General features: G+C 47.8%; 1 protein-coding gene across 1 annotated transcript in view; it reads left to right on the top strand.

The window, feature by feature from the left end:
* LOC142817610 (uncharacterized) overlaps window positions 1-13,997 on the top strand; it is a 95,631-nt gene that overhangs the window by 62,743 nt on the left and 18,891 nt on the right. The window contains exon 10 of the mRNA XM_075894666.1: window positions 5,491-5,505. Within this exon, the coding sequence (XP_075750781.1) occupies window positions 5,491-5,505 (15 nt within the window). The remainder of the gene's footprint in view (window positions 1-5,490; window positions 5,506-13,997) is intronic.

Raw genomic sequence — 13,997 nt, 5'->3', positions numbered from 1 at the left:
TTGACCGTAATTAAATTGCACCGTGCCTTCTTCACTATCTACTCTATTAACAGTTATATATGTAACCTTCATCCCTCTCTCATCACCAGACCAGTGACGACGTATAGTAGTCATTGCTGAGTATGAAAGGCGTTGTGGGTTTGAATCCTGGCGGACGTCTGCGTCCCTTGCCGTCGTCCGAACGTATAGCCCACCGCCAAAGGGTCGGTGTGAACACCCACGCTGTCGTCCGAAGTGGTGGTCGATGGCCCGTAGTCTGAGGAAATTCCCGAGGGCTTACTTGAACCGGAATGTATCCGATGATTGTTTCGGCTAGAACAACGATTGTTATATTTTAAACTCGGATTAGAAACAGCAGGGATCGCCATACTCCGGCAGAAGTATATGTAGCGTCAGCATTCGCTTCCCTGCGCTGCCTTGTGGCCGGACCTGCAGGGGAGGGGACCCTTCATACCACTCCTGCTTTTAAGCGAGAATTTTTGTGTTTCCGCGCACCTTTTTGTGTCCTGCTCAAAATGATTTCTAAATAATACAGTTTTGACATCGTCGATGATTATATTGTTATGAAAAGAAACCAGACCCAGCGTTGCATAGTTGGTGTATTCACAGTAATCGCAAAGGTTTCCCAGGCAAATATAATCACCATCGTATTTCCCCAATCTCAGTTAACTTCATCATTTTCTTTACCGAAAAATCATTCTGCTAGTGGGCGTAGCTCCATCCTGGTGCCCATCGTGAAACAGCAGTTGAGGTGAGGACATAAGGCTCGAGCCTGGTGACGTGAACAACGTTGTGTGAGGTAGCAAAGACACGTTAGGTGTTGCAATCTCGTACGTCACGTCAGACAATTGGCGCAACATCTTGTATGAACTAAATTAGCAATAGAGGCGTTTTTATTCAAGCCAACATGGCGTGAGGGCGTCGAAACGAGGACAAGAAAACCTGGAGAAAATCGTGCGTCTTGGTGCTGGGGATCGTATCATCACTTTTGAGGAGCTTGCGATGTTGTGAGGCGTTGACGAGCGGCCTCTCGGGCATGATCGCCCAAAGTAATTGCATCACGGGTGCAATCGGTCGTTGTGAATTTGAAATCAGATGGTAGCAACATGTCGAACGGCAAAACAGGGTCGCGGCCATACAAAAGGTAAAATGGCAAAAACTGGCGGTTTCGTGATGGGAGGAATTGTAAGCAAAAGTTATGTATGGTAAAGCGGCGTCCCATTAATGGTGGTCGTCGGAAACGTGCATGGCAAGCATGTCAGTTTGAGTGCAGTTCCGTCGCTCGGTGAGCCCATTCATTTGAGGATGGTACGCGGTTGCGATCTCATGTTTGGTAGCACAGGAGCGGAGCAGGTCAACGACGACCTTCGACAAAAAGTAACGGCTACGATCCGTTAGTATCTGTCGAGGGGCGCCGTGGTGCAAGATGACGTGTGGAGTAGAAAGTCTGCAACATTTGTAGCGCAGCTAGTCAGTATCGCACGTGCAATGGCGTATATTGTGGCATAATTTGTCGCAACGGCAATCCACATGTTTCCTTTGGTAGAAATGGGGAATGGGCCAAGTAGGTCGAGGCCCACACTGGAGAATAATTCTGGTGGGAACTCAATTGGCTGAAGTAAATCAGCAGGAGGCAAGGCAAGTGTTTTCCGCCGCGGACACAGGTCACTAGAAGCCACATAGCGGCGCACAGAGCGATAGAGACCAGGCCAGAAGAACCGGCGCCTTACGTGGTCGTAAGCCCGAGTGACACCCATATGTGCAACAGTAGCAGCGTCACGAAATTGCTGGAGCGCGGCGAGCCGCAGCTGCTTGGCATCGACTAGTGAGAGCTCAGTACCATAAGAGTGAATGTTGCGGCGGTACAAAATGCCGTCATGCAATGTGAATATCCGGAGAAAGGGGTCGCCAGTGAGAACTATCGTTGAAACACGTCACGTGCGTTTATCGCCGTGCTATACGCGGAAGTACGTGGAGTCACTGCATGTCTGCAGAATGTTCCCCGAAGCCCTCACGTGATTGCTCAGAGAGTATAAGCGGGGGAGCCCACAGCGTCTTATTTCGCAAGTTGTCTAATTGTCTTACTTCGCATGACACTTTTACATCGCAGCAAGCGACGGAATTGTCACAAGCTGCGATCGAAACATGAAAGAAACCTTCGATAACAAGATTCATGACAAAATCTGGCCGCGCTCTCACTGTCCGCTTGAGTTGCAAATGTAAAGAATGTGGCAGATACCTTACGCTCCTTGCAGTACACGCGGATAACAAGCATCGAAAGCAAACTGTAAATGAAGCAAGGATGAAGAGCGCATGCATGTTGCCAGAAATCGTCACGCGGGTTTCCGGGCGACAAGCAACCTTTTCTAGTATTCCAAAAATGCGCGACGAATGGGCCAAAGGTCTCGTCTTGTGTCTTTCATTTACTATGTCTTCGTTTCTCTGGCACTGTTTACCTCGACAACTATGGACGGATGAACTTCCACGACAACAAATCCTGTTGCTCGTCACTCTCATTTTTCGCTGTCGTTAGGAAATTGCGCGCTTGTGCTTTAGCCGTTCCCAAGCCCCTTACACAGACCAAACCCGATAGCGCATGAGCGCGTTTTGGCAGTGCTTGGGCCAGCTGTTACGCTTGTGCTGTAAGGGTGGTTAGCTAAACCGGATTGAGCTCGGTCATAAGGTGCTTCACATCTGAGAGAAAGAGAAGGCATTTTCACTCTAGTGGTGCTTAGAATAAAACAACTGGGGAGCTGGACAACCTTCGTTGTTTCTCCGGTTTCGTAGCGTGAGCTACACTAACCGAGGTTGACCAGTTTTGCAAGGCTTACAGTGAGCAGGGCTGCGCGTGCATGAAAAGAATTCTGACCGTACCCTTGGCTTGTGCACATTGGCCACGCTGACCTGTTTTATCGGGTCTGCCGCGGTGCTATATACATATAGGGGTGGCGTTTGGCAGTATGATATGGTAATAGAGGAGCACAGTGAAAGTGCTGCTGAGCGCTGCAGAAGAGCGGCCAGGCAATCTGCCTTTTTTATTTCCCTGTGCTGCCCTCTGGCGATTCGGTAGGGGCCGGAAGAGCTGGAATTGCTATAATATAAGCCTCTGAGACAAGGAGTCATTTCGCGACTTTTCCCCGCTAGGGGAAGACGCCTGCGCCGCCGTATCGTGGAAAAGGCTGATTAACGGATGAGCGTAGAAGGAATGAACAGAAGGCTAAACGTGTTGTGAAGACGCTGCAGCGAAAGAAGGAACGCTTAGCAAAGCGGTGTCGCAAGGAAGCTTACCGACGTGACCGACCACATTGTCACGTGGTCACCACGTCGACGAAGCCAACAATCATGTGTTTTGAAGATACTCTTTGTTTGGCTTGAAAGTGGCTGGAAAATTGAAGGTTAGACTTCAGCTATGCACACGGGCACTGATAGCAATTAACAAAGCGTCGGCCGTCGATCAACTGACGAGTGATGACGTGCGCAGTCCTCTATGCTTGTGCCGTCGACCATTCCAGCGATATCGCGAGTGGCCACCTCGCTTCCAGAAGAATCTGTAATGTTAGAGTTGTGCGCGTAATCTAATCGGAAGGTTCGAAGATTATTTCGATGGTTCTTAGTCAATCGGCGTGAATTGTGCAAGGCAGCAATTACATTTGTAATGAGGTGATAAAAAAGCTTGAGAAAAAAATGCGGCATTGCCTTTTTCTGAAAAAAAGGCATCAATCAAATTCTGTAACAGAAGATGAAAGTACAACAATAAATTACTATACAAGTGCAACAAAAAAGTATAATACAATTTTTGGGAGCGTTAACGCACGTGGAACGGCTTGAAGCGCGATATCCAGTTCAGGTCATGCATGGTGCCGTTGAGAGTTCGTGATGCCATTGGAGATAATCTTGTAGTCGAATGGCGCGAGACGTCAAACTGCCCTTTATGATCCGAAGTACCATTGCAGAAGTTTTTCGATGAGTCCACGTTGGCGTATCGGCGTCCAAACTCAAACATGGTCACTAGGCTGGTATTCTATGAAGCGTAATCGAAGATTGTAGTGGCGGCTGTCAGTCGTCTGTGGTTCTTGATGCGGAAGCGAGCAGGTTGTCAGACTTTTTTGGTGTGGTGGAGGTATACAGTCACTTCGAGGTTTTCTTCGTAGGTGACATTGGTAACATGGCATCGGACGTCATTACTGGGGTCTTTTCGTAGACTAACCTGTAGGGCGTCATCTGAGTCGTTTGTTATACGACCGTGTTATAAGCAAAGGTCCCATGCGGAATGACTGCATCTACACGTCTTGTTCTCGACGTCGACGTGCATGGCCACCATATCAACGATGGTCTTGTTTAGTGACTCGGAGTTGGTCTGTGGGTGGTACAGTGGTGACTTGTCCGAATGCACCTCATGATAGTCGGAGTTAGGCCTGTAGTAACGGCCGTACATCTATTGGTAATTGGGACCTCTAGAGCTCTCTTAAGCCGAGAGCTCTGGAAGAACTTTTCTGCCTCTGTGGCACTGGCTTTAGGCAGGGCTCTTATCTCGGCTTAGCGGCTGAGGTAGTCAGTTGCTACGACGATTCATTCGTTTCTGGAATTGGACGTCGGAAACGACCCCCTTAGGTCCATGCGGATTTGCTGGAATGGTAGGCAAGGTGGTTCGATGGGCTGCAGAAGTCCGACCGGCCTAGACAGTGGTGTCGTTCACCACTGAAAATCTCGGCAAGTCTTCACGTAGTGGGTTACGTTGGCAGCGAGGCGAGGCCAGTAGTACTTTTCCTGTATCCTCGAGAGCGTGCGGGAAAATACAACATGTCCAGTCGTCGGGTTGTGAGAGCGTCAAAAACACCTGGACGTAACGCTGGAGGTAACACAAGGAGGTAGTTGGTCCGATGTGGTTGGTTGAATTTTATATAAGGACAAAACTCTCCTGGGTGCCTTGCTTATAAATGCAGTATTCTTGTAATTAGCCTAGCCAGTTTTAATTATACTGCTTTATTGTGAAACTCGAGGGTCCGACTTATTAGTGTTCGAAGTTTGAAAACATGACGTAAAGAAAACGGGTTCTATTTTAGTAAAACAAAACAAAAAGAACGTGAATTCCCTTTAAAGTTCAAGTCCGTGCAAACGATGCCTAATTCCCTTCTCATTCTGCTTCCCCGAGCGTTGTCGTCCTTCTATATTAATCCCATTCCGGGGTCACGAAATTGTGGAATGATTACGGAGTCATTCCAATTTCAGAGTGGCAACTCCGCAACACCGGTTGATTGGCGGAACATGGGAAATACCTTTTCCCATCAGTAGGCGTAGTCAGGCTGATGACGATAATAGCTTTGTCCAAATTGTTCTGGATGTGTTTTTTGCCCGCAGACGTAATCATTCAGAACGTAGCCGTACACAGACACAGTGTAAAAGACGTACTTGGTTAGCACGGCATCTACGAAGTAATAAAAGTTTGTTGTATTCTTGGTTTTTGTCTTTACAACGTCTCTCTCTTTACAGGCTTCAGGACCACCGGTAAGTTTCCACTTATAACACCCTAACTCGCTCAAGCAGTGGCCAGGACATTCTAAAACACTGAAGATGAAGGCGCTGCTATGCTGCCTGTCCTCGTAACCACTTTTTGTTCTCGGAAACAGGTTTCGTTTACGACTGCCGACTAAGTAAAAAGACTGCCTGCTTACACAGAAAACGTAGGGCACTGTTCCGAAACGCACAGTGAATTTGAGGCATTTTTGCTGCTGGCCAGCGTCAAAACGATTCAACTAATGATATATTTCACTTGCTCCGGGCACTGGTGATAACCTAGGAAACAAAATCACAACACTCCAAATAAACGAATGACATCCGGAAAATTACACCCATTAAAATTTAGACTCAGATTTTTGGTCATTTGTACAATAAAAGACGTAATTGCTGGGTCTACTGGGGAATCAATGATAAATCAGAAGATTACGCGTGGCTTTACCCAGCCTGCACCTGGAACGTTTACCTTAGTGCGATCATAAGATGTGCATACCTAGAGGCAGAAAAAGGGCTCGTGCCTTCTGCACGTGTCTATGCAGAAGCTTTAGCTCGGTGAGAGGTTCATTTATATTTATCTTATTTCTAAATACACGCAAAGTTTTGGACTGCACTTGCACTTCAAGGGTTTTGAATCTTCACACTTTTTGTTGACGCAACTGATCAAGCTTTACATGTTATTTTTAGATATCTCAATATAAACAGAGGAGCAATCACTATTGACACAGGCCGCTGAAGTGTCAAGTTAAAATTTTATGTAATTAAACCTCGTGATGTTCAAGGAATTCCCGAAAAGTTAATATATCATTACAAACATTCCCAGAATTTGCGGACATCCGTGCGTGGCCCCATCTCTCAGTGGCCGGAACGACGTCTTGCCATAACAGAATGTGATGTGAGCGAAAGAAATTATATCTCACGAGAATAGCTACTTCAACAAACGAGTTCGCCTATGAAAACTTGTTATTCTTATTGATGAAGCGTTAGCCGTAACAAGCTAGTTCTGGCAGAAAACCGGGCAAGCACGAGCCACCTGGACGTCAGCATTTTCTTTCACGCAGGCATAGAGCAGGCCCCACTATGATCTGGTACAATTACTCCCCGCACAGAAAGGAGTTAGCTTGGTGACCAAAGGAAATACACGACAGGGGGGTCATAGCACGGTTTGAGGCGTGATATGTGAACTGTTTCGCGTCCACGGCAGCGTTGGTCTGAAGGTAGATCAATTGGCTCAGCTTCATAGTTGATGGTATATATTTGTCACACCACATAGTATGGCCCGTGGTATTTTGACGAAAGCTTTGGGGAATGACCGGGAGGGTTAAATGGGACCCAGAGCCAAACCAACATTGCCGGGTTATATTGGGCACAAGGCGCAGATGCTTCGTAGTGAGTTTTCTGGTGCTATTTATCTTGGGCGGTAAACGAGCGAGCGAGTTGACTGTTGACACTCTTTGGTATAAGGAGCTGCTTTGGAAATATCAGGTCTGTAGGGGAAATTGGTGACCATGTAGCACGATGGTTTCTGTCCGTACAGAAGAAAGAGAGGTAAGAGGCCAGTGCCAGTTTATGGGGCAGAGTTGTACGCGTGTGTGACAAAAGAGAGCACCTGGCCCCAATCAGTGTGGTAGTCAGACGCGTACATGGCAAGCTTATCTCCAAGGGAGCAATTAGAGCGTTCCGTCATACCATTGGTTTGAGGATGGTATGCCGAGGTTTTCCGATGGACAATGTAACATTGCTTGAGCAGCTAGTCGACGGCGTTCGAGAAAAGCACGCGTCCATGGTCCCTTAGTAATTATCGAGGGGCACCGTGTTACAAAATCAGGTACTGAAGAATGAAGGAAGCATCTGAGCGGCCTGCTACCACCGTCTTTCGCGGTAGTAGCATGCAGCGCAGATGTCTCAGCGTAGCGTGTCAAATGATCTACGTCGATGATAATCCACCAGTTACCTCTAAGAGTGCTCGGTAGAGGACCATAAAGATCAATTCCAACCCGGTCGAATGCTCTCGCTAGGCAGGTTAATGATTGGAAAGGACCAGCAGTGCTGTGAGGAGGTATCTTGTGGCGCTGGCATATGGCACATGACAGAACATGCTGGTGAACGTACCAATACATGCCGTGCCAGTAGTACCTTATACAAAGGCTAGAGTAAGTCTTGAATACTGCACCGTGGCCACAGTCGAGGTCATCGCGAAAGGCAGCGCAGATGTTCGAGTGCAAATGACGGAGGCAGAGACGGAGCCACCTACGGCCATCCGTCAGATAAATGCGGTGATACAACAAGCATTTTCGAACAGCAAAGTGTATTGCTTGACGAGAGACTGAGCTTGAAGTAGATTTAGACGAACTGTGAGAGAGGGCGTAGAGTAGAGAATTGATTCAGGGATCCTTGCACCACTCGCTGGCGTATCAGTGATGCTTAACAATAACGAATCGCAGATGGCATAGCAGGCAAGGTCAGGAGGCAGCGGAGAAAGGGATAGGGAATCGGCGTTAAAATTTCTCTGTCGATAGCGATATACAAGACGCATGTGGTATTCCCGAAAGCGTAAAGCCCAACGAGCGAGGCTGCCAGTAGGATCTTTCATGAACAAAAGCCAGCATAAAGCATCATGGTCTGTGACAACATCAAACTGGCGTCCATAAAGATAAGTGCAAAATTTTTCTATAACCAAATGATAGCCGCACACTGATTTTCGTGATGGAATACTTTGACTCTGCCTTCATTAGGGCACGGCTGGCATGGGTCACAACGTACTCGCCGTAGCCATCCTTGCGTTGAGATAGAATGGCCCCGAAGCGGACACTGCTAGCATTTGTGTGAATTTCAGTAGGTGCATTGGGATCGAAGTGGCGGAGAACGGGCGGAGATGTCAGTAGCCGGAGCAGCGTCGTGAATGAGTCAGCGCGATTGGAATTCGAGCCCAAGAGGTCCACTTTACTGGACAGAAGCTGCGCCACGGGGGGGGGGGGGCGAATATAGAGGTGAAATTAAAGATAAAACGCAGAAAATATGAACTCAAACTTACGAAGCTACGGAGCTTGTTTAGGGTAGTAGGTTTGGGGTACTCATTAACGTACGTCACGGAGTTCGGCAAGGTCTGGCGATTTCCCTCATTTTGAATCGATGTGGTCGATAATTGTGAGTTTTCAGGCGGCAAAATGGCATTCATTGAATTTCAGTTGCGGCCCGGCTGCCGCTTGGTACTAGAAAACCTGTTCAAGGCGGAAAAGGTGAGATTAGAAAATTGCAGAAAATGTTGTCAAAAATGTTGTCCAAATAGGAAAGACAGATGTGCCCTTCAAGTCGCCTCAGTATATTTTCCATCATCTTTTCAAAAGCATACCTGCCAAGTCCACCGCATTTTTTGTGATATTTTCGGATTTCGGCCATTCCTACCGTTTGTAGGAACGGCCAAAGTTCTCGGGAACAGGAATTTGGGAATGAACTCTCGGGAATTACGATTCCTGCGCGTGATCTGGTCACATTGACAAAAATGCAGGTCAATTCCTTCCAAGCTTTTTGCGCAATACGTTTTTGTGTGTTGGTTTGTATGGAGAGCCCAAGTACCTGCTTCATATTCTTTCTAAGCTTGCTCTCATCTCCTTTAGTCCAGGGCTGAGCTACAGCAACATAATTGACGTGGCTCATGACAAAAGCGTGGAAGAGACGCCGTAGAATTTCTTCCGATGGTCCACCTCGTTTGTTGGCAACGGGTTTGATTAGTTTAGACGTGTAGTCTGCTTTAGTAGCTATGCGCTTTATGCTGAGTCCGTTCCTGCCGTCCTCCTGCGGGATCACTCCTAGTGTACGAACCGAAGTGACTTGTGGTATTTGCTTACGTCTTCTGTGTATACAGAGATGGGTGAGTTAGAGATCCGTTTAGGGCCGAGTTTCAGCCTGTGGAGTAAAAGTTGAGATTTTTTGGCCGACAACCGTAAGCTCGTCTGTCGGAGGAAGGCCTGCACCTTGTCCACCGCCGTCTGTAGATTGCACTCGATGGCCCCGTCGCTACCACCCCCACACCAGATGGTAATATCATCGGCGTAGAATGCGTGGCCCATGCCATCGATTGAGCTCAATTCTCTCGAGATAGCACTCAAAGCTAAGTTAAAGAGAAATAGAGAACTGCTGCCTGCGGCATGCCTCTGGGACCCAAGTCGTACGTCTTGGAACCCAAACAGCCTAGTCTAATGGTGGCTTTGCGGTCTTTGAGAAACGACCGCACGTATGCATAGAAGCAGTTGCCGACTCCAGCGTTAACAACCGCTTGTAGCATGTGCGAGTGGTTAACGATGTCGAATGCTTTTTCTAGATGTAGTGCAAGCACGGACCTGGTGTCCCTGGACTTAAGCGTTAAGAACTTGTGCTTCAGAATAAGCATGACGTCCTGTGTCGACATAAACGGGCGGAAGCCTATTTGATTAAAAGGCAAGAGGTGTTTCTCTTCCGCATGTTTCGTGGCCCGTTTGAGAATGACGAGCTCAGCCACCTTACCCACACACGAGGTGAGGGAGATGGGCCTGAGTGAGCCAAGGTCAAGGGGTTTGCCCGGCTTAGGTGTGTGCACGACGGCGGCTTCGCGTCACTCGAGCGGGATTTCACAGGATTTGCATACCTCGTTTATGTGTTTAATGAGGAGGTCTATGTCCTCGTCTGCTAGATTTTTGAGTAGTTTGTTTGTGATCCCGTCTGGGTCAGGGGCTGATCTACAGTTCAGCTCAGCGAGTACTACCCGCACCTCCGCACTCGTGGAGAGAAACCAATCGGTCTTCTTCCGTGTGCATTGGAGGTGGGGGGTAATCCGTGTCTGAGCTCGATTCGGCACTGAGGTAGCATGACGCGAGCTCGTGTGTAATCTGTTCGTCCGTAAAATTTTTCTTGCGAAGCTAATGAATTAACCGATCTATGGTGAGTTGCTGATTGGATTTTGTGGGTTTGCCCACGAACAGATGTTTAAGCAGGTTTCATTTGGATCCTTTACTCATTTAGGCGTATACCGTGTTGCATAACTCGTCCCATTGCTGTCTAGCTAAAGTGTGACTGTGCTCATCGATTTGCTTGTTGAGCTCTTCGATCTTTTTGCGAAGCCGGCGGTTGAGCGTTTGAGTTTTTCATTTTGGCTGTAGGGTTTGCAGCGCCTCGATGAGGTGAGCAAGTCAGCTATCCATGCGCTCTACATCGCGAGTGGTTTCTATTTCTTTTGTGGCTCTCGTAACATCATCATCATCATCAACATCATCATCATCAGCCTGACTACGTCCACTGCAGGATAAAGGCCTCTCCCATGTTTCACCAGTTAACCCGGTCCTGTACTTACTGCTGCCAATTTGAACCCGCAAACTTCTTAATCTCATCTGCCCACCTAACCTTCTGTCTCCCCCTAACCCGCTTGCCTTCTCTGGGAATCCAGTTAGTTACCCTTAATGACCAGCGGTTATCCTGTCTACGCGCTACATGCCCGGCCCATGTCATTTATTCTTCTTGATTTCAGCTATGATATCCTTAACCCCTGTTTGTTCCCTAATCCACTCTGCTCTCATCTTGTCTTTTAAGGTTACACCTACCATTTTTTTTCTTTCCATTGCTCGCTGCATCGTCCTCAATTTCAGCTGAACCCTCTTTGTAAGTCTCCACGTTTCTGCTCCATAGCTAAGTACCGGCAAGATACAGCTGTTATATACCTTCCTCTTGAGAGATAGTGGCAATCTACCTGTCATAATTTGAGAGTGCTTGCCAAATGTGCTCCACCCAATTCTTATTCTTTTAGTTACTTCAGTCTCGTGGTTAGGCTCCGCGGTTATTACCTGCCCTAAGTAGACATAGTCTTTTACAACTTGAAGTGCACTATTACCTATCTCGAAGCGCTGCTCTTTTCCGAGGTTGTACATCACTTTCGTTTTCTGCAGAATAATTTTAAGACCCACCTTTCTGCTCTCCTTGTCTAACTCCGTAATCATGAGTTGCAATTCGTCCCCTGAGTTACTCAGCAATGCAATGTCATCGGCTAAGCGCAGGTTACTAAGGTACTCTCCATTAACCCTTATTCCTAAGTGTTCCCACTCTAGGCTTCTGAAAACCTCCTGTGCGCACGCGGTAAATAGCATTGGAAAGATTGTGTGCCCCTGCCTTACAACCTTCTTGACTGGTATTCTGTTGCTTTCTTTATGAAGCACTATGGTAGCAGTTGATCCCCTGTAGATTTCTTCCAGGATGTTTATATATGCTTCATCGACACCCTGATTCCGTAGTGTCTGCATGACAGCTGATATTTCTACTGAATCAAACGCCTTCTCGTAATCTATGAAGGGTATGTATAGTGGTTGGTTATAGTTTGAGCATTTCTCTATTACCTGATTGATAGTATGAATGTGGTCGATTGTTGAGTAGCCTGTTCAGAACCCTGCTTGTTCCTTTGGTTGATTGAATTCTAATGTTTTCTTTACTCTGTTAGCAATTACCTTTGTAAAAAGCTTGTATACTACAGAGAGCAAGCTGATCGGTCTGTAATGCTTCAAGTCCTTGTCATCGCCTTTCTTATGTATTAGGATGATGTTAGCATTCTTCCAAGACTCTGGCACTCTTCCCGTCAGGAGACACCTCGTAAACAGAGTGGCTAGTTTTTCTAACACAATCTGTCCTCCATCTTTCAGCAGATCTGATGTTACCTGATCCTCACCAGCAGCTTTGCCTCTTTGCATGCTCTCCAAAGCTTTTCTGACTTCTTCTATTATTACTGGTGGGGTGTCATCTGGTTTACTGCTAGTTCTTATAGTATTAAAGTCGTGGTTGTCCTGGCTACTGTACAGATCTCTGTAGAACTACTCCGGTATTTTAACTATCCTATTCATATTGGTAGTTATTTCCTTCTTTGTCCCTTAGGGCACACATCCGATTTTTGCCTATCCCAAGTTTCCTCTTCACTGCTTTGACACTTCCTCCGTGTTTCAGAGCGTGTTCAATTCTCTACATGTTATACCTTCTTACATCACATACCTTACGCCTATTAATGAACTTCAAAAGCTCTGCCAGTTCTATTTTGTCTGTTGTACTTGAAACTTTCATGATTTGACGCTTTTTAATGAGATTCTTCGTTTGCTGGGAAAGCTCGCCAGTATCCTGTCTAACTACCGTGCCTCCAACTTCCACTGCACACTCCGTAATGATACTCGTCAGATTATCATTCGTTGTATCTACGCTAAGATTGGTTTCCTCACTAAGAGCCGAGTACATCCTTTTGTAACCGAGCGAACAGGACTCGAACAGAGGTGTATACGTGTTGTCATCTTGCTTTCTAAGGGTGCGAAAATGATCCCTGTTGACTACCTTGAATTTACGCAGTGGTGGACAGGATGCGGCTATGGTGATGCTACAGATGTAGTGATCACTACTTAGTTTGAGCTGTGTGTTAATCCATGTAGAGTTGTGGAGTACGGGCTGTGGCAATGATCCGGAGCGGGCGGTGGCGCGGGTCTCACCTTTTCCGGCGACCTTGTCGACCCAAGTGGACTTGGTGGTGTCTGGGGCCCGTGAGCTGCCCTGTGTGAACTGGTCTTGTGGTTGAACTGCCCTTGTAGGTGAAAACTGGGTGTATGTTGAAGGCAGGAAGCTTGCAGCGGGAACCTTTGACGAATGGCTCTTGTTGCGACGTCGACGACGTTGGCGACGGCACCGCACGAGGTAGGGTACTTGATAGTGGCTCCGGCAGGTCCGGTTGCCCGTTAAGTGCGCGCCTTCACACAGCGCACACTTGGGTGCAGAACACACGTGGTCCGGTCCGGTAGGCCCGTGACCGCACTGATGATCACACACCTTGTCGGTGTGGTGCGGGCAGACGTCCTGGCGGTGCCCCACTCGGCCGCAGTTGCGGCAAGTATCTATCTGGCGTTTGCAGAGAGTGCAGCGATACATGATCGGTCCGCAGTAAACATAGTTCGGTACCTTAAGGCCGTTGAACAGGATCACGACCATGGTAGTGTTATTGATTCGACGTGCGCCGAGCAAGGTTGGGTTGCGCGGCGTTCGTAGCATGCGTTGCAAGTCGGCGTCCCTGAAGTCGATGTCCACGCCGCGTATCACCTTGCGGCAGGAGTGACCAGGTGGAGTAAGATAGGTAGCGACTGGGTGTCGCTGTTTGGTGAGAATAATTTCTTGAACGGTGCAATAAGCAAGAGCATCCGTATCTTGTGATGTGCTCAACAGGAAAATGTTCTGCACCGAGTTCAAGCAGACGATATCTTCTTCGGTAGCCGGCGGCGGCAGGCGTGCGGCCATCGTGAGTGCGTTGAAAACATTGTGTTGACTGTTGACTGCAGAGACGTACGTCGAGGCCGCCAGCCGGGCGAACGACAACTCTGAAGTGATTCTTGGGTAAATTCGGCAGCTTGCTGGCAGTAGCGGGCCTTTTAAGTGGACTGGCCGGTTTGGCGCCAACTGCTGGCCCATGTTGCCCGGCATGTTGCGGTGCCTTGGCGGTGGCC

Source organism: Rhipicephalus microplus, chromosome 5 (genome assembly GCF_043290135.1).
Source record: "Rhipicephalus microplus isolate Deutch F79 chromosome 5, USDA_Rmic, whole genome shotgun sequence".
NCBI classification, from domain to species: domain Eukaryota; kingdom Metazoa; phylum Arthropoda; class Arachnida; order Ixodida; family Ixodidae; genus Rhipicephalus; species Rhipicephalus microplus.
The sequence above is the reverse complement of the archived record's forward strand: the minus strand, read 5'-3'. Positions and strand labels throughout refer to the sequence as shown.